Source organism: Oryctolagus cuniculus, chromosome 21 (genome assembly GCF_051225735.1).
Source record: "Oryctolagus cuniculus isolate XC-2025 breed Fujian yellow rabbit chromosome 21, ASM5122573v1, whole genome shotgun sequence".
Classification (NCBI taxonomy): domain Eukaryota; kingdom Metazoa; phylum Chordata; class Mammalia; order Lagomorpha; family Leporidae; genus Oryctolagus; species Oryctolagus cuniculus.
Genome location: NC_142887.1, coordinates 17422521 through 17448290, shown reverse-complemented (window position 1 = coordinate 17448290; position 25770 = coordinate 17422521). Strand labels below are relative to the sequence as shown.

Sequence of the window (25770 nt, the reverse complement as noted above, 5' to 3'; positions counted from 1 at the left end):
GGATGTTTGCCCAAGCCTGAGAATCAGTGGACTACAGAAATGCACTCTTCTCTCAGAAGTTCAAGCTTGCCTGTATTTGCAATGCCAATGATTGTTTCTTTTTCACCGAATAGCACACTGTTTCGATTACAGTTGGTTTTATTTTTCAAAACTCATTGGTAAATAATTATTCAGAGATGATACAGTCTGTGATTTGTTAAAGTTCAAATCCAGCTCCACCACTTGTTCGCCAAAGGACTTGGGGAAGAACTTAACAGCTATGAGCCTGTTTCCTCTTCTGTAAACTTAAGCCAACTTTACCTACCGCACAAAATGCTGGGTGGGTGAACGGAGACAACCACATAAAATGCTAAAGATCGGCCCTTCCTTCTTTATTTATTTTCTTTTAAAGATTTATCCATTGATTTGAAAGGCAGAGTCACAGAGAGGCAGAGGCGGAGAGAGAGAGGTCCTCCAACCATTGGTTCACTTCCACAAATGGCTGCAACAGCCAGAGCTGTGCTGATCCGAAGCCAGGAGCCTGAAGCTTCTTCCAGGTCTCCCACACAGGTACAGGGGCCCAAGGACCCAGGCCATCTTCCACTGCCTTCCCAGGCCACAGCAAAGAGCCAGATCAGAAGTGGAAAGCCGGAATTTGAAGCAGTGGCCATATGGGATGCAGCACTACACCACAGCACCGGCCCCTCTTCCCTTTTAGTTTTACATACTCTTTAGTGCATGCTGTGTCATACATCATATTTAATCTATTAATATAGTTTCCTCGTTGTTCATCTATAAATTCAATCCTAGTTTATTTCCTGAAACAGATAAAGCTTTTCTTTTTTCCTCTCTTTGTAATCCATATTCTTGTCTTTTTTTCTTGTATTTTGTCTTTAAACTTAGGATCTTACAGTAAGGCATCATTCAACACTGAATAAACTTGGAAAGTTAGAATACATTTTGTGCTAGACTTTCAAAGTGTCGGGGACTCAGCAGGTGACCGCAGGCTAAGCAGTTTGCCACGTGTGGAACGCCGCTTCACTGCAGAGCAGGGCCGTCCCCTCAGAGAGGCTCCACGACACGTTCCCCTGGCAGAGCTCGGAGAATTCTTTCCACTCTGAGTCAGAGGGAAAAGATGGGCTGCGGAAGATGCCGAGGGCGCTCCACACTGAACAGGACACAGCACCTCCCAAAGACTCCACGTTTCACGGACCTGCATTTGTTTGAGACATCACAGCAAACAGAGCCATGGAGTGCTCCCTGCCAGCTCAGAGGGGCAGCATCGTACTCCTCTTGCCGAGAAGAAACACAAGCCTGGAGTGGTGAAGCAACTGACCCGGAGCCTCTTGGGATGTGACGAGGCTGAGCTGCGATCTGGATAGAGGAGGGCAGGCTGGGGAGCTGCATCCGCAAGTGCATGAAGTAACTGCACTAGCAAGTAACTGTCGCGTGCCATCCAACTTGCCCTGCGTCTGCCAAGCGTGCAAGCTATTTAACCACAGCTCACTCTAGCACACATGGAGTTTATCTACAAACACATTGTTCATTATTAATCAAGGATTGGTTGTGTTGGCATCATTTTCGAACAGAACTGCATGCAATAAAATACCCTTTACCACAAAGTGGAGTTTCACAGAGCTCTCCTGAGAAAGGTCTTGGTGGAAAAAAAATCTAGGACTCTCTAGGTTTCATGGCAAATGCCTCTCTCCGGAACGGCGGCCATGTCCTCATCCTTCCCAGTGTCCTCTGTACCGACAGCGAAGTGGGCGACCAGGCCAGGCCTCACCTGTCAGTAGTGCTGGTTTCATCTGCATGGTCCGTCAACTTCACTTCTTCCTTCGGGTACTAACGAAACCCGACCATGCTTAGCATCCGAGATGAGACAGGATCAGGCAAGGTCGGGTGATATGGCCATAGACCCTTCAACTTTACTTCCAGTGCACATTTAGGACTGTCATGTCCTCTTGAAGAATGGACCCTTTAGTCCTGGGGATAAGTCTGAAATCCACTTGATCTGATACTGACAGTCACTCCAGCTGTCATTAGCATTTGGATCTTTTTCTATCCTTTTATTGTGCCTTGTGTCTTAGTTCATGAAGAAACATTGGAATTAAAAGACAAGTTCATTTTGAGGCAAAAAATGGAATCTAGGCATAGTTTTTCATAATGTGTATTTCCATAAACACTTTGCAGCCCCCTCATATTTAAAGTAGATTTCTTGTAGACAACATAGAGTTGGTCTGGCTTTCAATATGGGTGTTCCGACTACTGATATTTAGTGTTAAGGGTGGATTTAATCCATCATTTTTCTGTTTTCTAATTGTTCCATCTGTTCTTTGCTCATTTTCCCTCTTTTCCCCACTTTTTTGTGAATGAAGTATTTGGGTTGAATATGTGTTTATTCCATTTTCATTCCATTGGTGATTAATCAGCCAGACATTAGGATTCTAACGTACATCTCTCATCTTACCAGTCTATCTTCTACTGATATTAAACCAGCTCAGTGCAAAACAACTTCACAAGGGCATTCTTCCATTTCTTTACTCACAGCGTTTGAGCTATTATTGCCCTACTTCTTATTTCCATATATGTTATAAACCTAATGGATGCTGTTATTTTTACATAAGGATGCAATTATCTTTTGGAGAAATTTAAGTAAGAAAAAAAACCATTTCTGTTTACACATGTAATCCCTACTTCCAGCATTCTTCTGTGTCACTTCCAACATCAGGACATCTAGTGGCTTCTGCGAAGTCTGGGATTTCACCTCAAGCTGTCTGTGGGATATGTGACCCCCAAAGCTCAGGGGCAGGCAGAGACATGGCTGCTGGCAAGCAGGAGTGTTTCAGAGACGGTTGTATAAATGCTAAATGTAAGTTAACAGAGTTCTATCATGGCTACTTCCACAATCTCAAAGCTGCAGCGACCTGAGCAGTGAAAACACATATTTTAAAAAGGCTCTAGGGGCTGGCTCTGTGGTACAGGTTAATCCTCTGCCTGCAGCACTGGCATCCCATATGGGTGATGGTTCCAGTCCCAGCTGCTCCTCTTCCAATCCAGCTCTCTGCTATGGCCTAGGAAAGTAGTGGAAGATGGTCCAAGTCCTTGGGCATCCGCTTGGGAGACCTGGAAGAAGCTCCTGGCTTCCGATTGACCCAGTTCCAGCTGTTGTGGCCATTTGGGGAGTGAACCAGTGGATGGAAGACCTACCTCTCTGTCTCTCCCTCTCATTGTCTGTAACTCTACCTCTTAAATAAATAAATAAATAAATAAATAAATAAATAAATAAATAAAATCTTAGGGAAAAAAGCTCTATGCTGCAGATGCCAAGAGCAGGGGGTAGCGAGGTGCACACCTGAACTTTCCCAATGTGTTCAGCGACCAGGGCTGAGTCTGGGAAGCTGCCCTCTGGCACAGGGACACTGGAGAAGCTCCAGCTGCAGTCAGACCTGCTGAGGGTGGATATCATCTCATGGGGCTGCACCATCATGGCTCTGGAGGTCAGACAGGCAGGGGAACACCTCAGACGTGGTGCTTGGCTTTTCAAGTTGGAAGGGTACCTCCAAAAGCAGTTCTGCTTTGGCGCAGTGGTGGGAGGGTGGCCAACCAAATTAACAAAGAACATTCATGTTAGATGGGATGCAATATCATCTGGCCATCAGCAACGGCCCGTGGGTTTGGATGTCTGGATGGAGGACTCCAAGGGTTTGATTAGGTTCTCCAGATACCTCAGATACTGCCAAATGGTGTCCGGTTCTCTAGTGTCGGTGCAGATGCTGAGGAAGGCTACACCACAGAGTTAAAAATTTTGCATGGCATACACCTCGGGTGGCAGGGAACTCGTGGTCAACTACAGAGCACAGGCCAGTCCAACCACATTGGTCAGTCCCACCAACCATTCTTCTATCAGCTTGTCAGGGCAGGGTTCCCCCAATATATAGGACCATGAAGTTACCACAGAAACTGATGCTTGTTTGCCAGTGAGTGAAACCTTTATTGCTACAGGAGAAGTTGCTCCAGTGCCAGAAACTACATTCCAACTGAGAAAGCCAGTAGAGCTTGGAAAACACCTGTAGCAGTCCCCATCGATGGCTTTGACTATCACTTGTCTGAAGGGATCTAAAGAAAAACATTTGTGTGCAAGGGTGCATCCTTACGGAGGTGGGCAGGTACTAAAAGTGTACACCAACCAGCCTAGGGTGGAGTTTTACATGCCAGCTTCCCGGATGGCACACTGAGGAACAAGGCCAGAGGGGTCTATCGCAAGCCCTCTGGGGAGTGCTGGCCTAATGCAGTCAGCCAGCCCTGCTTCCCTGCTTCCCTGCTTCCCTGCTGAGGCCTGATGAGGAACACAACCTCGCCCCCGGTACAAGTTTTCTGTGGCTGGAGGAAGTGCTAAGATCTAACCATGGGGGCACACTCAGCAGCTGGTCTCCCGTCCAAAGGCGTGGAGAAGATTTAGAGGCTTTCAAAGTGATCTTGTGTACTAAAATCGTACAAATGGGCTCCACAGGACGCACACTGTGTGATTTACTGGTGCCACACTCCACAGCCCCCAGCCTTTCCTTTCAGAGAAGGGAAAATCAAGGGTTCCTAACATACAGTGTTAATAAATAGAGACTGTCTACTTGATCACTATAGGCAATAATTAAATTAATATCACTTTTTTAGGGGGAGAACTTTGCTGAATCTGTCAGTACTTAGGTAAACTTGTAAAACTCATGATCTCTAACAATTCCTTGTCTAGAAATCTATTCCATAGGAATACCAGTATAAATGGGTAGTAAAGACAAACATTCAGATAAAAGGTGTCCACTGCAACTTGGTAAAAATAAAAAACTGAAAACTATCCAATCCCATCAATACAGCAATGGATAAATGATAATCAATAAAATGGAATACTAAAAAAAAGTTATGTAATTGTAGCTGATTATCATCCATGAAAAGCGAGGCTTAGCTAAAAAGGAATCAATGCAGCATTTCATTCAATAATTATTTCTCCAGCCTCTGCCTTGTGCCATGGCACTGTTACAGGCACTGGGGACACTGCAATGAATGAGGCAAAGCAACACAAAAAGGTCCCTGACTCACAGAGCTGCCATTCTGGAGGCAACCATCGCACAACTGGGGGCCACCTGGATTGAAAGGACATGATCCCCACTTTCACAAAGCAAACACCAGAGAGAAAAAGAAACATATCAATAGCTATAATACAAATAAATTACATAACAGAGAAGTATACACAGAATGCCACAATGGCCACGCTTAACTTACTGCCATGTTGTCACATGATTAGGAGCCTCAAAAGGGGCCAGCGTTGCGGCATCACAGCTAAAACCACCGCCTGTGACAACAGCATCCCATGTGGGCGCGTTTGTGTCCCAGCTGCTCCACTTCAGATCCGGCTCCCTACTGATACGTATGGCAAAGCAGTGGAGAACAGCCCAAGAGCATGGGCCCCTGCCACCCATGTGGGAGACCCAAAAAGTCCCTGGCTGTTGTGGCCCTCTGGGAAGTGAACCAAGGGATAGAAGATCTTTCTCTGTGTCTCTTCATCTCTCTCTGTAAAATCTCCAGAAGTGCCAGAGCAGCTAACTTTCCCAGACATTTCTAGGCCCATACACTCTGCGTGATTATTACGGGAGAAGTACTCAATGACCACTGCAGCCAAAGAAAAGTCATTTCTCACATGGGTGTAATTTTTTTTAAAGTCTGATGTGAATGTATTTGGAAAGGCCAACTTTATCACATGGCAATAAAACACATTTGGCTCCTGGCACAGTGTGGGCTTCTGAAGGGGGCAGGATCGTGTCCCATTCCTGCTGCATTCCCTACTGTAGTGAATTCAAAGACTGAACTAGGGTGAAGGTCAATGAAGTGTCATGGTTTGGCAAGGGGACAGACGCACTGAAACTGGCTAAGACAGACCGGAAACGAGATAGGAAGGACAGGACTGTTTGACAGAGCCCCAGGGCAAGCAGCACAGCAGGACACTGTAAGGGATCAGGACCAAAAGTGAGGAAGACCTTGGAAACCAAGGCTGTGCTTGCTTCTTCCATGCACCACACACATCTTCTACCTGCTTCTCTCCACAATCAGCTTGCTCTTGTCCCATGGACTGCATCTGTCCCCAAGCAACGAGGTCTTCTAAACTAGGCACAAAGAGAAATCCGAGTCCACGAATCAGCTTCCCCCAGGATGCCCACATCCTTGTCCAATCATCTGAGGCCAAAAGACTAACTTAAACCCTATCCACATGTTCAGCTCTAGAGGCACCGGGGATGGATCTTATACCAAGAGGCCACCCCAAAATGTGTCTACTGTATTTATCCTGCCTTCTAGGTCAAACAGAGCTCAGCAAACACAAAGGGAAGTTCCTCAGGGTGTCTTAGCAGTGACATCAGGAGGTCTCTGTCACTGTTCCCTGCACTCCACACAATCCTTAAAAGCCAGGTTTGGGGCTCCATGTTGCCCCACACCAGGAAGAGAGACAGTACAGCAGGTGTCTCTATTTCTGACAAAATCCCAATAGCTAGATAAAAGATGTTTAATTCTGAGGTAGTGCTGGGATCACGACATTGTTTCACTCTTAAGAAACATGAAAAGGGTGCAGATGAAAGAAGAAATTGAATCTCCTGGAAAATCTGGAAGAACACATGAACAGAGGTCACTGGTCCAATCAGGTAGAGAGGCAGGGCCGCAGCCACACCGCTCCCTGGGCTCCAGCCCTCCACCTTGACAAGCAGCAGCTGGGTGAAAAAGGCCGCATTCACCCTAGACTAGGAGCAATCATTACGGATGACATGAGTGACGAGGGCCAGTCTTCTGAGGAGACATAAAGCCTGCTCAGCAGCTGTGGATGGGCACCCATGCCAGTCTGTGGCATGCCCCTCCCACTTCCCACAGGAGGCAGCCAGAGTGTGGTAATGAAACTGCACATAGTGGAAATGGGATCTAAATGAGTTTAAACTGATTTATGTTAGCTTTTGTAAAGATTACTCGATATCTGGAAAGTGCTACCACTGTGAAATAATGTTGACAATCCTTGAGACCTCCGCCTAATGGTACTTGCACAGAATATTTATATTCCTCGTCATGGGAACAAGGACCATAATGGATACCATTTTTGTTTTATTAGGGATGCATATTTAAATTAATCTGCTATTTGCCTAAACAATTAGCTGCTTCTGTTTGTGTGCACAAAGCCAAAATTGCAATTAGGCTTCCATCAAAAAGATAAGTCCCAACTAAAACTGTCCCGGTGGAGTCATAAGAGCTCAGGGCAGAACTTTCCAAAATTACTTTTTAGCATAATGGTAATTATGTTAATTGCTTGAAAGGTAAATAACTGCTGAACTGGTTTTGGAAAAAAACCAGTAGCCCCTCCTCTGATCTTTTCCATGCATCATAAAATTTAAAACAGGTTAATAACAGTTTAGTAAGTCACAAGCTGGTCACTCTGTGAGCTGCGAGTGTGTCCTAGGGTCTTTCATGCTTTTTTGGTTAGGACTTATTTCAGTCACGCATCTTAATCCTCTTGAGTTTGTACAGTGAACACCTGAAGCTTGATCTCAGCTCGGTAACAGTTAAATAGACAGGATCAATTAACCAAGTTCGCAGACACTGAATGAAGCTCACTATTTATAAAGACAGCTGGCAATCTCCATTTCCACCATGCAAACACACACTTGCCTATCAGAAATGAGGCAGGAGTTAAAAGAAATTCTGCAACAGGGAAGAGATATTTTAGCAAAAACTGAAAATACAACCACCGCACACACGGAATCTGCACCTCCTAAGTCCACACAACATCACGCTGAACCGCAGGCCAGAGACACAGAGGGAGCAGGAGGCCTGAAAGCACAAGAGAGGGGCCCGTGCTGTGGCTTAGCAGATAAAGCCCCCGCCTGCAGTGCCAGCATTCCATACGGCTGCAGGTTCTAGTCCTGGCTGCCCCACTTTTGATCCAGCTGTCTGCCATGGCCTGGGAAAACAGTAGAAGATGGCCCAGAAGAAGCCACTTCCTGCACCCACGTGGGAGACCCAGAAGAATCTCCAGGCTTTGGACAGGCCCAGCCCCAGCCATTACAGCTGGAGAGAGACTCCTCTCTCTCTGCCTCTCTGTAACTCTGCCTTTCAAATAAATAAATCTAGAAAGAAGAGAACAAAGAAAGAGAAAGAGCAACAGAAGTCTGGCTCCCATGGAAGAGGAGCATGTGGGAGAGGTCATCAGGAAGGGCTGAAGTATGCAAAGTCTGGAAAACAGCTGCATGCAGTGTACCCATCACCTGGACAGGGCACATCATCTCCAACATTCCTGCTGACCACAGCTCTAAAGATGAGCTCTACTGCCTATGGCAGAAAAACAGAGAGCAGGAAACGTACTAGAAGCCGCTTTTGAAAACACACAAGCATAAAAATCTCAAAGGGCTTGTGGACCAGTCAAATGACAGCTGAGGGCCCAAGCAAACAAGCACCCGGATATGAGCTTACCAAAGCAAATATTGAGTCAAGAGACAAAGAAGACAGGTTGAATACGCTTAGATGCTTTCAAGCTCAAAGAAGGAAACAAAGAACATTTGAAAAAGAAGAATCAAACCTGAAGAGACAGTGACTTGTAAAGCAGGCAATTCATATACTGTGAGGCTACAGCAATGTGATGAAATAGAAGAATTTACAGCTAACAAAGTCAAAGGGAAAACGGGTTGATGGAGAAGTCAAAGAACTGAGACCAGCTTTTCTGCAGGAGAAAGCACTAGGAAGGCAGACGGCGTGAGACCCCACTGTGCACACAGCCCTGACAACAGCCAGTTCTTTGCTGCAATACAATTATGAAATATCAACAGAATAGACTGTATTTGGAAGAATATATCTGACACCAATAATAGTGTTAGGGTACATCAAAAAGTTTGTGTAAAGTAGAATCAGTGCAAAAACTCTGAAGATTTTTCAAAAAGAAACTTTGAAGTCCATGCGTACTCATAGATGCCTCTGAGCAGGAGAGGAGACTGTGGGGGCCAAGGGACGAGGACGAGCGGTGGTAGGTTTAACAAGAGAACTTACTTTTTGTTACATACTCTTTGGTATTATTTGAATTTTTTCACATGTAATACTAAATGAAAATTATAATCTTGGCATATCAAATAATAATCTGATTATTTCACTCATAATCTGTATTTTATACTCAATATTTAATTCTGATATACAAAACTAAATTAAAAAGTCAAATTCTACCTCTGATTCACCAAAGGATTAAGGTAAATAAACCAAAGGAGTCCACAATATCACCACTATCTCTCCTCGATCAACTGGGTACATGACAGCCTCGCCATAAGGGCCTGGCTGGGCCAGGCCTAGGCCTCCAGGCATCAGTCTTAGCCTCTGTGTTTTTTCTTCTCTTTTAAAAAATGCTATACAATTGCTAGAAGGAAAAATATGTGAATCATCGAAAGATCTCCACACCTAGTTGAGTGTCATAATTTTAAAACAATGCTGGTAACCATTAAAGTGGAGTAGCAGTTGATCATATTGTTCACTCCAGTTTTGTGTGTTCTGAATTTTTCATAAAAGGATGTTTTTGAAATAACAATTTGAAAAGTTATCATTGAGGCCGGCACCATGGCACAGGTTGATCCTCCGCCTACAGTGCCGGCATCCCATATGGGCACCAGTTCTAGTCCCAGCTGCTCCTCTTCCAATCTAGCTCTCTGCTGTGGCCTGGGAAAGCAGTGGAAGATGTCCTGGGTCCTTGGGCCCCTGCACCCCCGTGGTAGACCTAGAAGAAGCACCTGGCTCCTGGCTTTGGATTGGCCCAGCTCTGATTGTTGTGGCCATTTGGGGAATGAACCAGTGGATGGCAGACCTTTCTCTTGTCTCTCCCTCTCTCCGTCTGTAACTCTACCTCTCAAATAAATAAAATCTTAAAAACAAACAAAAAAAAGGCTATCATTAACAAGAGTAAAAATACATGACCGTGGGGCTGGCACTGTGGCATACTGGGTAAAGCCGCCGTCTGCAGTGCTAGCATCTCATATTGGCGCCGGTTCTAGTCCTGGCTGCTCCACTTCCCATCCAGTTCTCTGCTATGGCCTAGGAAAGCAGAAGATGGCCCAAGTCCTTGGGCCTCTGCACCCATGTGGGAGACCTGGAAGAAGCTCCAGGTACCTGGTTTTGGATTAGCCCAGCTCCGATTGTTGTGGCCATTTGGGGAATGAACCAGTAGATGGAAGACCTTTTCCCTCTCCAACTCTGCCTTCCAAATAAATAAAAAAATTTTTTAAAAAGTGAGCTTGGGTTTTACTACTATTTCAACAGCCACACTGCCAACCAAGTGTCTTCCTATTTACAGTAAAAATTCCCGTAATGACATTAAGAAACTGCATTCCAAAGCCTCAAAAGATCTTGAAATCATACTACCAATTAATTTCTTTAAATAAAAGTAATAAAAGACTCAAACAAAAGGCAGGGGGAAAAACGACAAAAAAAAAAAAAAAAAGACTTACATTATGGCAGAACTACAGTCTGTTTTGAGTTACCTAACACCAAATGAGAATGAGAAAATCGAAACCACAGACATCTAACATCTCACTTGGGCATTCATATTCAAATGCAAATTTCCCCAGCAAGTACGTGGTTTTCTTGCAAGGCTCGGGGACATTTAGCACAGGGCTCTTGAGTTATCCATTATCACCATATTTTGTTGCTCAAATTGTCCCTGCTTTAGCCATTGGGAGCTCCAATTAAATTTTATTGTCCTGTCTCCATCATTTTTTTTAAACATCCTTAGTTTCTGGTCCCATAAGATGTTCCAGACTCAATTTCTATTTACCTGTCCTAATCCTGTTTTGCTTTAAGAATTAACATTTAGAAACCAAAATCTGGGCGCCAGTTATGCTTAATGCTACTAGGGTACCACAGTAGATTCTTAGGACCCTTAGGAATATGCAGGAAAGCCTTCCACGGCCTTGGGACAGAAGGCCAGAGAGCTGCTTATTCCAGAACTCCTTTCGGTTACACCGTACAGTCTGGCTTTCAAGTCCTGTGTAAGGGGAGTCAAAGCAAAGAGAAACAACTCAGAGCACAATCTGGTCACGATTTCTGGCCAAGGCTGCTGCCACCATGATCTCACACACACAATACTACTTCTTCACAGCCCTTTGGCGAGAGAGCTGAAGTACTTACGGAAGAGTTATTACAGCAGTAAAAACTCAGAAGTAAAATCTACTCACTAAATGTATTTTGGTGGCCATGGAGCCACCAGAAGAAATCTCCACTCCCAACTGTCCGCACAAAGACAGGGCTGAGCAGGGATACATTCTCACCTTCTAGTCTATCTATCTCACAGACAGTTGCTAAGCAAACAACTCTAACTTTGCAGGAGTATCAATTACACTGCAGAAAGTATTTAAATGGCACATTTCCTTTTTGAAAAGGCAGTTTTACTGAGGTATAATCTATGTGCTCCAAAGGTGGAGGAAGGACTTGAAGTGAGCAACTAGGTGAGAATGGACAAATGCACACAGCCCTGTAACCACCATGATCACCAACTGAATATTCCCATCACCCAAAAAGCTCCCTTACACCCCTGTGTGATCAGTCCCTTCTCCTCATCCCAGCCCCTAGTCACCACTTACCTGCTATCTGCCAGTTATGGTTTTGTTTCTCCCAGGATTTCACGTAAATGACATTTTACAGAGTATGTACTCTTTTGTAGTTAGCTTCTGTGTCTTAGCATAACGCTACTAAGTCTCACCTGTGTTGGACCATGAATTGGTAGTCAGTTGTGTGAATATATTTATAAAGTACTAATCCTTTCATCAGATGATATATCAAATGATATGTATTTATGTAACATCTATATATAGTACATAAATATATTATTGGGTGACATAGAAAATATAAATATGTATCAGATGATATAAATATGTGCATATATATTTTTATGAATTTATCCTTTCATCAGATGATATGGGTTGTTTCCAGTTTGGAGCTATCATGAATTAAAATGCTATAAACATTCAAGCGTAACTTTTTGTGTGAACATATGTTTTCATCCTCTTAGATAAATATATTAAGCTTAGGACTGCTGGGGTACTTGGCAACTTTATGTTTAATTTCGTAAGTAACAGTCAAGCTGTCATCCAAAGTGGCTGCAGCTGCCCCTGACTGCCAGGTGCTCCAGTCTCACCAACACTTGATAATAACAGTCTTCTGAATTTAAATCATTGCAGCAGATACATAATGTTGTCTCACAATACTTTTAATTTGCATTTCCCTATTGACTAACAATGTTGAGTTTATTTTCAAGTACTGACTGGTCATTTATATATTTTCTTTGGTGAAGTGCCTATACAAATCTGCCATTTTTTATTGCTTGCTTATACCTGAGTTGTAAAAGTTATTTATGTATTCTGGATGCAAGTTATATATCAGATATGAAGGTATTTCAAAAAGGTCATGGAAATGGAAATGAAATTTTGGTGCAAAAACTTGAAATCTATAGTTTTTTGTTTGTTTGTTTTTGACAGGAAGAGTGGACAGTGAAAGAGAGAGACAGAGAGAAAGGTCTTCCTTTGCCGTTGGTTCACCCTCCAATGGCCGCTGCGGCCGGCTCACCGTGCTGATCCGAAGGCAGAGGCCAGGTGCTTCTCCTGGTCTCCCTTGGGGTGCAGGGCCCAAGCACTTGGGCCATCCTCCACTGCACTCCCTGGCCACAGCAGAGAGCTGGCCTGGAAGAGGAGCAACTGGGACAGAATCCAGCGCCTCGACCGGGACTAGAACCCGGTGCGCCGGCGCTGCTAGGCGGAGGATTAGCCTATTGAGCGAAATCTATACATAGTTTTTTTAAAATATGCATTTTCCATAAACTGTTTTGTTTTTATCTGAAAGGAAGAGACACAAGGACAGGTAAAGATCTTCCATTTGCTGGTTTACTCCTCAAATGCCTATAACAGCCTGAGATGGGCCAGGCCAAAGCCAGGAATTCAATCCAGGTCTCCTATGTGGGTGCCCAGGATTTAACTACTTGAGGCCATCACCTGTACTTCCCAGGGTATGCATTAGCAGGAAGCTAGAGTTGGAAGCTGGAGGCAGCACTTGAACCCAAGAACTCCAAAATGGGATACAGGCATTCCAGTGCCTTAACTGCTACGCCAAATGCCTGTGCCTTCATGAACATTTTGTAGACCCTTCCTGTGTTTTGCAAATATTTCTACCATCTCATGACTTTTCTTTTTTTTCCCCCCCACAGGCAGAGTGGACAGTGAGAGAGACAGAGAGAAAGGTCTTCCTTTGCCGTTGGTTCACCCTCCAATGGCAGCTGCGGCCGGTGCACCGCGCTGATCCGAAGCCAGGAGCCAGGTACTTATCCTGGTCTCCCATGTGGGTGCAGGGCCCAAGCACTTGGGCCATCCTCCACTGCCTTCCCGGGCCACAGCAGAGAGCTTGGCCTGGAAGAGGGGCAACCGGGACAGAATCTGGTGCCCTGACCGGGACTAGAACCTGGTGTGCCGGCGCCGCAGGCAGAGGATTAGCCTAGTGAGCCGCGGCACCGGCCACATTTTCTTAATATCTTTAATGGGAAAGGTCTGTAATTCTGATGAAGTCTAATAATTATTTTCTTATAATTTGCGTTTTGTGTCCTAAGAAATCTCTGGGGTAGGCACTTAACACGGTGAAGACAACCATTCCCATATCGGACTGCTCAGTTCTGAATCTTGGTTCCACTTCTGATTCCAGCTTCCTGCAAATGAGCACTCTGAGAGGCGGCAGGTGGCGGCTCAAGTAGTTGCATCCCTGCCACTCCTACAGGAGATCAGACTGAGTTCCTGGCTCCTGGCCTCATCCTGGTCCAACTCTAGCTGTTCTGAGCATTTGGGGGATTGAACCAGCAGATGGAAAATCTCTGTTACCTGTAGCTCTGTGTGCATCTAACTTTCAAATTAAAATGAGAATAAAAAGAAATCTCTGCCCAACTCAAGGGCAAAAGATTTTCTGCTTCCTTTTAGATAAGTTTTACTCTTAGGTCTACAATCTATGTTAAATTCACTGGCATATGGCCTGAAATAAAATTGAAGGGTCATTTTAGGTGTAGGGAGGCACATACAAGGGGTCCATTTTCCTCTCTCCAAGTACCTTCCTTCTCGACTCTTCCCTGATGATGCTTCTGTTCCCCCACACTTTTTTTTTTTTTGATAGGCAGAGTTAAGACAGTGAGAGAGAGAGAGAGAGAGAGACAAAGGTTTTCCTTCCGTTGGTTCACCCCCAAAATGGCCGCTACAGTCGGTGCACTGCGCCGATCCAAAACCAGGAGCCAGTAGCTTCCTCCTGGTCTCCCATGCGGGTACAGGGCCCAAGCACTTGGGCCATCCTCCACTGCCTTCCTGGGCTACAGCAGAGAGCTGGACTGGAAGAGGAGCAACCAGGACAGAATCCAGCGCCCTAACTGGGACTAGAACCTGGGGTGCCAGTGCTGCAGGTGGAGGGTTAGCCAAGTGAGCCACGGCGCTGGCCTGTTCTCCCACTTTTCTGCACTCACACGTCATGCTTGTGATGGCCACCTGAGTTATCTCGTCTGTTAGTTTTCTCTACCATTTCTGGGTCTCTCTATTGACTGATTTTTCTCATTATGGGTTTCCATTTTCCTGCTTCTCTGCCAGCCTTCATTTTTTATTGGACAGTAAACCTTGTGAATTTTAGATTGCTGGCTGCTGGGTTTTATCTATTAAATAGTGCTGAATTTTATTTTGATTTTAATCAAAGATTAAAATACTTCAAATCACTTAGATCCTTTTGAGATTTGCTTTTCAACTTTAACAGTGAATCATGGCAGCTTTTAGTTGAGGGCTAATTTAGCCCCACTACTGAAAGGTGCCCCTCTTTAAGGCTTCTGTCCAACAACTTAGGTATCCCCAGGTCTGTCTGCTCTGGCTGATGGAAATGCAAACATTACACTGCCTGAGTTCCAGGAACTGCTGTGCCTTCTCCTTTCAGGTAGTTCTTTTCCTGGTCTCAGGTAATCCCTCACGCACCTGCAGAGCGTACTCAGCCTGCGACCCCTCAGCAGATGTCTAAAGTTCTTTCTCTGGCTCCTACTGGGCACTCCTCAGCTCAGGGAGGTGGCCAGACCCTGTCCCAGTGCCCCTCCTGCCTTGAGTTGGGCAGGGGGCAGCTGGTGTAACAGCAGGCCCTGCCCTGTTTCTTCTGCTCTAAGGGACCACGGTCCTGGGAGGCTACTTTTCCAATGTCTGAGAATCATGGTTTAAAGTATTTTTCCCAGTTTTACAGTTATTTAGGGTAAAGGGATAAATTCAGTTTTTGTTACTTTACCTTGATCAAAAATTAGTGTTTTCCAAACTTATTACTTTGATACAATTTCAAATTATACAAAAGTTGCAAAAACTCTCATATACCTGCAGTTCAGATCCCACTACCAATTACTTAAGCAACGTCCTTTATAGAAAAAGGATCCAACCCAAGAGGGCACTTTGTGTTCAGTGGTCACATCTCCCTCACCTCCTTCAACCTGGAATATTCCTTAGGTTATCTTTCCCTTTAGGACCTTGACAATTTTGAGGGGGACAGGCCAATCACTTTGTAAAATGTCCCTCATCTGGGTCTGGCTGATATTTTTGCTCGATTAGACCAGGCTGTGCATTTTTTTTTTCCTTACTGCACCTTATCACAGGGTACAGGACAACAGTTTGCACCACGATTAAACAATGTGAAATCTGACCAGGTTATTAAAGTGGCATCTGTCAGGTTTCTCAACTGCAAAGGTACATTCTTCTCTCTCTTAATTAGCAGTTAGTATGTTCTTTGACATGATGTAAAATCCCATGCCTTATCTCACTCTTACTACTAGCTTTATCATGGATTCTTTTTACCCAAATCAATTACCACCATGATGGCTGCCAATTCGTGACGTTCTAATCCCACCATTCTTTCTACACTACTAGTTGACATGTGACTGTAAGAGAATTTTTCTTTTCTTCCTTAACATTCACCTATCTGTTTCCTCAGTGTGTACCTGTGGATACCTGCAACATTCAAGGGGCTGTATCTGTTGCTGACACTTACACTGTCCCAGTTCTGGCCAGCGGGGCCACTTCACGGTAGCTTCTGTTCTTTGAATATGGCAACCATCATTCTTCAAGCTTCCTTACTTCATGACCATCAGATGGCCGGGCTTTCTGTTCTTTGCCCACCCTAGCTCTGGGCCAGCTATGGTTCCCTCGTGGACAGTGATCCTTTCAAGAGTGGGCTGTGCTCACTGCTGTGGTGCTGCTACTGCTTTAACCCCTTCTCACCAGAGCCAGGACAAGGAACACACACACACCACACCCCTGTTCACTTCTCTATCTGCAACACCATAAACTCCACCTCAACATCTCCTATTGCAATCCAGCCCCACAGGATCCACCCAGTCCACCCCCACCCCCCTTCCTTATTTGTACCTTCCTTCTCCAACAGAGAGGAAACCGGCTCAAGCTCCCACATACCCATGTGGCCATGGCCGACCTCCCAGACCCTCCAGGCCGCTGCTCCCCTCAGGCCCCCTCCTCCCACTGTCCCAGGCCCACTGGGCTTCCTTTTGACTCCGCTCAGGCCCGCCTAATGGCTTCTGACTAAGAAGGAAGGCAAGCAGACACATTTTACTTTGAAAACAAAAATACATTCATTCCCACACTTATTTCTGCTTTGATAAAAACCCTAGGGTTTAGATCGGAATAAATGCTACAACTAAAATTGTAAGTACTGAAAGGGAAATTAAATTCTCTCACTTAAAATTCAATTTATCTGCCTTGAAAAAAGCAAATTCATGCTCAATTAGGTTATCATTAGGTACATTCAAGAACTCGGGCAATTTATTTCTCTAATTTAAACCGTCTCTCCAAAGCCACCTTGCGTGATTTATTGCTCCTTTTGGTTTTTAACCTCAATTGTAATAAGATAGGCAGCAACTTGCAATTTAAGTATCACACTGTGTATTATTCAAAACCTATTTTTCAGTAAAATTATCCCCAGTAAACCAAAGGATTAGCACTAAATCTTGCATCAGAAATTCAATGTGCCACTTTATTCTGCATGAGAAAAATTATTTTTCTCAGTAATTCAGAAATTCATATTTATCCTAGATATTGATCATGTTAGTTTATGCCTCGTACAGAGTGTTTCTTAAATTTGGAAGCTTCCAAATCCCTAAGAATTCATCTGTGGATCTCTTGGCAAGACAAAGAATACATTACAAGGTAAACACAGACACGTGGGTTATCACTTAGTAAAACACAAAACGCAAATTCAGACACTGAGACCCCACAGCACAGTTCCGTTTTAAAGTCCAAAGACCTAGAATTTCTTTTGAAATTGATTTTGAAAACCTTCCCAGAGGTCTCCCCACTGCACCGGAGATGATCGTGGTTTCCGTGCGTTCCGGCCTGAGGCGCCTGGCCCTTCGTTCCGCTGCGATCACATGCAGTCCCAGGCTCGGGCGAGTGCCACTTCCAGCTCTTCTCTCCGCAGGATGGGCGACTTTTAGACGAGCAGCTGCACTCAGCCATTGCCTGCAGCAGAGAATGCAGGCTCTGGGGCTCAGCTCTGACACAAGGTGTACGTCCTGGAACGCGCGGGGTGGGGACCAGCTGGTAAGGCCGATGCCCCAGCGCTCTGCACTTGCAGATTTTAGTTCTCTTCTGAATATATTTAAAATATGCGCATTCCCACTGTTAGGCTAACTGTTTAAATGTACAGATGAACCTTATCTTTTAAAAGGACTGAATCTGCTTGTCTGGGGCTGGTTTGCCAGAACGCTTCACTTTGTTTTGTTTGCGGAGTGTCTGAAGAAGCAGCCTCCTAGACCTATAGCGTAGGCAAAGCTATCAGGTAAGAACTAATTTTCCAAGATTCTAAGAGAAAAGTGACCTGAAAAGAAAGGCCTTGAAAGGTACCATAAACCTCCACCATCCCCCATCCCTTGTCCAAGCCATCTCCCTAGCAATATGTCAACACAGTGATACTCCACCTCTCAAAGCTCACTACTGACAGAAAGGAGACGGGAGGAAATCCTGTACTCCATTCAGGGGTCATGCCATTTTATCCCAGTGTCCTCATCAACAGATCAACAAGAGGCATAAGCACAACTATAGAAGAACTGATTTATTACACTTAACGTCATAAATAAAACTTTAGGATTGCCTAGTCTCCCCACCTTTCCAACTAAAGCAGGATCCTACTGATGATCACTAATAAGCCTGGAGAGATCCCCCCAACTATTGCTAAGACTCAGTAAATGAGGAATCAGCGCGCCCTGGCCTCGGGCAGGCGCGGTCCTGGACAATGGAGCACATGTGTGCTCAGACAATCACATTGCGAGAGCTGCGGGAGTGGATAAGCCACTCTGCCTTGCTTGATGGCACCACAGAACGGCTGTTGGCTGCCCCATCTCGGCGGCCACATGCTGATGTGCACTGTCCCCACTTAGCAGGACAAACGACAACTTCTCTGCTCCTAGGAAGTATGTCGTCTCATTTCTCACCGAAGAGTGGGCTTTCAAGACCCACCCTGTGAGCAGGGAGCTGGTTCAGAGCACACTGCCATTCCCTAATGCTGTGGCTCAAGGCCAAAGGCAGGCAAGCATGGAGCAGATGGAGTCCTGGCAAGGTCTCTGCTGTCCCTGCATTAGCAGCATCTGCTCATTACTCAGAACCTTCGCCTGCTTTATCTAATGCTCCAGGAAAAGCATTTTGATTTGATTCATTTCGGTACGGTAACGTGCAACACAATTAGTGGTAAAATCAAACTGGAGGACGGCCAGTGCTGACAATCGGAAACAAGGCAGAAGAAATATGAGGCCAGTGGGTTGGAATTCAAAAAATCACAACTGTGGCTCACCTTGCCAAATCCTACCGCCCCAGGTGCGTGTTCAGTGCCCCTACAGGGCATGGAGGCGACACAGGATGTGGGGACGACCCAAAGCAGTCTTTGTCTGCCCCCATAGGATCCTTCCCCGGAGAAGATGCCAGGGACCACCCAGGGGGCTCAGTGGCTACAGAGCTTCTTGCTGGCACAACCACGAGAGTTGAAGTTCATTAACTCATTTTATTTATTATCTTTTTCTTCTTTTCTATGGGGCACAGTCACAAATTTCATACAGCAGCCCCATGAGGTAAATTTCCCTTTTGCCTTATTTTGGCCTAAGAAGTGCCAGTTAGCTGCTCCTGGGGAGGAGCAATACAAAAATGAGCGTTTAGTTATTTGAGTTCATCTCTGCCCAGAAGTAAGCAGTCACAAATACGGTGATATAAATGTTGTGGTGACTGTGTTCAGCTGAAGTGAGACCAAAGACAATGCTGCCTGAGGTCCAGGGAAGGAGCACCCACATCAGGCTGGTCAGTCAAGCTCAGCTGGAAGAGGACCAAGCACACACAGAAGTTCGTAGAAAAGAAATAACCCTGAATACCAAAAAGAACTTGTGACAAATGAAAGCTACCAAGACTGCAGCCCTGAGATCCTATAGCCCGACCTAATCTCAGAGTATCCCCTTCCCACGCATGGTGGGAAACCCAGAAGGATGGCGCTGGCAGCCTGATGGTGTAAAGTAACTGCTGGATGGACCTACTGGAACAGAACATGAAATGCAGCAACAGACCCAAACACAAAAGGAATTCCCTATCTAAAAGCTTATGAAGACAGCACTACACTCCAGTTAAGCACAGACAGACTTTCTGGTAAGAGACATTGGAAAAAAAGATATAGTGGGATTCAAAACTCATACTAAGGATCAACTCTATCCTGACCAAGACTTAAATATAAAGAAATAAGCCAGGACAGTAACAGAAAAAGAAAGATCTACAGGCAAGCATGCATATGGAAAAAAAATCAACCACTTTCACACTAACAGAAATACATATTAAAACTACACTCAGGGGCCAGCACCGTGGCTCACTTGGTTAATCCTCCGCCTGTGGAGCCGGCATCCCATATGGGCGCCAGGTTCTAGTCCCGGTTGCTCCTCTTCTAGGCCAGCTCTCTGCTGTGGCCCGGGAGTGCAGTGGAGGATGGCCCAAGTGCTTGGGCCCTGCACCCACATGGGAAACCAGGAAGAAGCACCTGGCTCCTGGCTTTGAATCGGCACAATGTGCCGGCCGTAGTGGCCATTTGGGGAGTTAATCAACGAAAGGAAGACCTTTCTTTCTATCTCTGTCTATAACTCTACCTGTCCCAAAAAAAAAAAAAAAAAAAAAAAAACAAAAAAAACAAAAAACCTACACTCAGATATTTCCTATCTATTAAACTGAAAACACTCAAAAGTTCAAAACATACTTTGTGCTGGTTAAACTGTGAGGAAATGGACATATCCTGATACCTTGTGGGTAAGACTGCCAAACAGTATACACGCCCATTTGCATATACCCTCTGACCTGGAAATCCTTCCCCTGCACTCACGAAACATGTGTGTTCCAACACTATCTGTCACAGCTAAGACCAGATACCATGCAGCTGCTCTTCACCAGGCCACGGAGCTTGCACGCGAGGGAACACTGCGCAGGTGTGCAAAGGGAGGGCCTGCTCTCTACACAGCAACACTTCTTTCAAGATGTGTCACTAAGTGACAAGGGCCAAGACACAGAACGTTACATAATGTTGTTTGCAGCCTTTCATGTAAAAAGGGAGAAGAATAAGAACTGATAAGCCTAGTTGCTTGGATTGCTAATATCAAATATTGGAAAGTTATAAAACAAAGTAAACATCCAGTTACTCTAGAACAGGGTAGAGAAGGGCTGGCATCACGGCGTAGCAGGTAAAGCCACTGTCCGCAACACCGGCGCCCTATACAAGCGCCAGTTCATGTCCCAGCTGCTCCATTTCTGATCCAGCTCCCTGCTAATAGCCTGGGAAAGCAGCAGAGTATGGCTCAAGTGCCTGGGCTCCTGCCAGCCATGTGGGAGACCCAGATGACGCTCCTGGTTTGGCCTGGCTCAGCCCGGCTGTTATAGCCACTTGGGGAGTGAACTGGCAATTCGAAGATCTGTCCCTACTTCTCTATGACTTTCAAATAAATAAATCTTTAAACAGGATAAACAAAAGTGAGTGGAAGTAAAACTTATCAAGGTAGAACTGTTAATACAATTTTAATATCTGAACTCTAAAAACGCATTACTTAGTCAAAAATATTAAATTACAAAATAAAACCCACTCACTTGTGGATTGAAAAATTAAAATCTCCTGGGGCCGGCACTGTGGCGCAGTGGGCTAAAAGCCCTGGCCTGAAGCGCCGGCATCCCATATGGGCACCGGTTCTAGTCCTGGCTGCCCCTCTTCTGATCCAACTCTTTGCTATGGCCTGGGAAAGCAAAAGAAAATGGCCCAAGTCCTTGGGCCCCTGCACCCACGTGAGAGACCTGGAAGAAGCTCCTGGCTCCAGGCTTCAGATCAGCACAACTCCAGCTGTTGCGGCCATCTGGGGAGTAAACCAGCAGATGGAAGACCTCTCTCTCTGTTTCTACCTCTCTCTGTAACTCTGTCTTTCAAATAAAATAAATTTAAAAAAAATTAAAATCTCCCTTGCATACACATATCCCTTACATCCGGGAACACTCACGGTTCACTGAAGAATGACAAAGTGTAAGCTATATGAAACACATATGACAAAGGTTATTTCCTGAGCCCTTTTCAACTGGAAACAATAACAAGCAAAAGAAAAATGAGGACAGACAGGGACAAGCAATTTGCAGAGGGGAAAAAAAAAAAGACAACTGAAAACACAATGGAAACAAATTCACATAGCACAGGGCCTTCATGCAGAATCAGAGGAAATAGAAGCACAGAAACAGCCACGCACGGGCTGGCACTGTGGTGTAGTGGGTAAAGCCACTGCCTGTAGTGCCGGCATCCCATATGGGCGCCTGCTTGAGTCCCGGCTGCTCCACTTCCCATCCAGCTCTCTGCTATCGCCTGGGAAAGCAGTAGAAGATGGTGTATGTCCTTAGGCCCCTGCACCCGCGTGGGAGACCTGGAAGAGGCCCCTGGCTCCTGGCCTCAGATCGGCACAGCTCTGGGCATTTCCGCCAATTAGGGAGTAAACCAGTGGATGGAAGACACCCCCACCCCCGTTTCTCCTTCTCTCTCTGTAGAACACTGACTTTCAAATAAATGAATCTTTTAAAAAAATATATAAGAAACAGCCATGCAACTCTGACACTTGTTGTTGTTGATTCATTTTAAAGGCAGAATGACAGAGAGATGGAACAGACAGAGGAAGAGATCTTCCATCTGCTGATTCACTTCTCACAGGGCTAGGTCCAGCTAACACCAGGAGCCAGGAACTCCATCGAGTTCTCCCACGTGGGTGGCAGGAACTCAAGTACTTGAGACATCATCTGCTGCCTCCTGGGCACATCAGCAGGGAGCTCAACTGGAACCAGAACATTCAAGCCAACACTCTGATATGGGATGCAGGAAACCCAAGTGGAGACTTAATGTTGAACCACAACACTGGCTTCCAATATGTTTTCGTTTGTGCTTTACATATGGTTTTGCTCTGTTTGAATTTTAAATGTAATTTTTGAACTCAAGTATTTAAAATATATTTTGGCAACCATTTCCAAGTATTTTCCAGTGAAAAGAGACTCTTCATGTCTACACGGCTCCCAACGTTTCTGTGCAACAACAGCGAAGAAATCTCCTTCAGGCTGAATCTTTAAGCTCACGGGATATGAGACATGGTGCGCAAATAAATCAAGCTCGCTTTTTTTTTTTTTTTTTTTAAGAAAGATTTATTTATTCTCTTCGAAGAGTTAGAGAAAGAGAGGGACACAGAGATCTTCCATCTACTGGTTTGCTCCCCAGATGGCTGCAATGGCCAGGGCTGGTCCAAACCATAGCCAGGAGCTTCATCTAGGTCTCCAATGTGGGTAGGAGGGGTCAAAACACTTGGGCCATTTTCTGCTGTTTTTCCTAGGCCATTAGCAGGGAGCTAGATCAGAAGTAGAGCAGGCAGGACACAAACTGGTGCCCATATGGGATGCTGACTACCCCAGGCAGCAGCTTTACCTGCTACACTACAATGCTGGCCCCTGGGCTCACATTTCTTGTGCTGAGAACTACACAAACAGCATGGCCCAGGACACACGATCATACTGGCTCACCACGGACTTCGACCTAAAGCAGAGTACTTGGTTGGCTTTCTAGGACCTGTTTTCCCACTGGTAGAATATGTGTGTGTACATTCATGTGTGTATATAGCAGGGGAGGCCATTAGATGATTCTAAAATTATATGATGCTGACTTAAAAGTACTGCTACCTTTGCATTTTGGAAAAAAAAAATCTATCTAGAATCTCCACAAACACAAATGAAATATTAATAATAATTATACTGGCCAGCACCATGGCTCACTAGGCTAATCCTCCGCCAAGCGGCGCCGGCACACCGGGTTCTAGTCCCGGTCGGGGCACCGGATTCTGTCCCGGTTGTCCCTCTTCCAGGCCAGCTCTCTGCTGTGGCCAGGGAGTGCAGTGGAGGATGGCCCAAGTGCTTGGGCCCTGCACCCCATGGGAGACCAGGATAAGTACCTGGCTCCTGCCATCGGATCAGCGCAGTGCACCGGCCGCAGTGCACCGGCCGCAGCGCGCCGGCCGTGGCGGCCATTGGAGGGTGAACGAACGGCAAAGGAAGACCTTTCTCTCTGTCTCTCTCTCTCACTGTCCACTCTGCCTGTCAAAAAAAAAATTTTAAAAAAGAAAAAATAAATAATAATTATACCACAGAAAACAGCCCAACCAAATTTCTATAGGCTTAAAAGAAAATAAGCCATCAATGGAATCTACTGGCAATCAAACCATTCACATTGTCAATCTAATAAAGATGTTTTCAAGATTCAGCTCTAATTTTTAAATGGAATATAGGCACAAATTCCCCAGTGGCTACTTCACTGTAGTTTTGTCCCCCTGAGCCAAGTGATAATGTTCCACTGAATAAAGATTTGCAAAGGGGCCACGGCATGAATGTGAACCTTCTGAAATGCAGCACCCCAACTTTCAGGTGAGTGGAGACTCAAACTTGACACCCTAAAGGAGGCTGGGAGCACAAGAGGCAGGTGCATGGGCTGGATGGCCACAGCCGTCATTACTCCTGTTAGCTATAATCTACCAAGTGTGTCATTACTTAGGTCAAGCCGATTTGAGACTGTTCTGCTCTAAGTCCACAGCTGTTCCCGCACAAAGAATTTTATGGGGACCAGAGAGATAACACACTACCATCAACGCTCCCAGTGGAATGCTGGTGCCAGGAGAAGGTAGGCACTGACTTTATGTTTCTATGTCAATTTTCCATAGATTATCTGTGTCTCTCCCCTTTCCACCATTCTCTCTGGACTGAGAAGAGACTCAAGGAAAAGCAGGCCAAGTATATGTAATATTTTACACCAAACAAGTTATTTGCTTAAGATGGCTTGGCTAGCCTCCTGTCTGGCACTAACACCCAGACTGACAGTTCCAGCAGGAATTAAATCCCAGTTTTAATAGGTGCTGTGTTCCTGTGCCTACTAATGCACTGAAGGTGACTGACCAACTTCTACACATAAAGGCAAGAGAGCATGTGTGTGCACACATGTGTGAGCATGTGTGTGCCCACATGGGTGAGAGGAGGGATTACAGGGGGAGCTGGCCACAGCTGCTTCATTTCTGTAAAGCTTTCTTCCCTTAATAGGGAGGAGGTTGCAGTTACTCACCATCCTCATAAGCTGCTACCGCCAGCGAGCTGTTTATCCTCACAAAGGAGACATATGGCTGCATTCCAGGCTCGTCCTCCTCAAACTCCGACTCCAGGAAGGGGGCGACATAGTCCCAGGTGCGGGTGTCCCACACCCTCACATCCCCTGATGTGTATCTGGAAGAGAAGGACACACTCCGTTCCAAAAAGGGATTGAAAGGAAAACAGAAAGAGGCATAAAACACAACAGGGGAACAAGATTTGGTGGGCCTGGGAGCGCGCCTGCGGCTCTGGGTGGACAGTAGCTCCGGCTGGAAGAAACGTCAACGCAATGACAGAAGGCTGCGAACATGCTTCCCGTTCTCACAGCACAATGGTGCCTGTGTCAAGTGAGAAACTAGAATAAGAAATCCAGTATCGAGATTTCCTTGTTGTTCCTTTCACACTTTCATAACCAATCTGCTGCCTTAAGTTCTCCTACCACAGGACTCACCAGCAGAAATCTGTATGAGCCACAGGATTTACACAGAGGAGGGACTGAGGGAGAGACGCTGCACACACTAAGAAGTGAGTGTGCTAGAGGCGCAAGCTTTCTCATACCTCATCCATGAATCAGATTTGACTGATGAAAGTCCCTAAGGACTACTTGACGTGCTGAAACAATTAGGTTTTGCCTTTAGCAGTCAGACAGCGCTGCCTTCTCATGAAAAGCTCTTACTGAATGCAGGACCCTCCCAGCTCTGCCCAGGCAGAAACAGCAGCACTCCCTCTGCTGTCACGCAGTCACTCCAATAAATGATGCCCCTGAAGCCCAGGCAGGGTCAGACGGCTCAGACCCAGGCCCCGTGGGTGAGACAGGACCAGATGACAAGCTGGGACGCTGCCCACCACGGAGGTGTACAAGTGCCCGAGGCCACAGCAGAGGCCTGGACTTCACTTGTAAAGCACCTAGTCCTGAGAGCCTCAGGAACGCGGAGGCAGACACAGTCTTCCTGCAGCTCCAACCACTACTCCTCCAGGGTTCTCTGCAGAGTCAAACACACCCTGAGACCTAGTTCATCTAGGACACGACACACTGATGAAG

The 25770-nt window shown here is 45.7% G+C and overlaps 1 protein-coding gene and 1 pseudogene across 7 annotated transcripts in view; one reads left to right on the top strand and one right to left on the bottom strand.

Annotated features, from left to right (window-relative positions):
- The window catches only part of FBXW8 (F-box and WD repeat domain containing 8), a 131613-nt gene that overhangs the window by 47711 nt on the left and 58132 nt on the right, over positions 1-25770 (bottom strand). For all 7 annotated transcript variants that reach the window (XR_011385213.2, XM_051826629.3, XM_051826628.3 and 4 more), the window contains exon 5: positions 24706-24863. Coding sequence is in view for 6 of the 7 variants with exons in the window: in XM_051826629.3 (XP_051682589.1) it covers positions 24706-24863 (158 nt within the window). In the remaining variant the exon portion in view is untranslated. The remainder of the gene's footprint in view (positions 1-24705; positions 24864-25770) is intronic.
- On the top strand, positions 3220-4463 carry LOC138847456 (galactose mutarotase pseudogene; annotated as a pseudogene).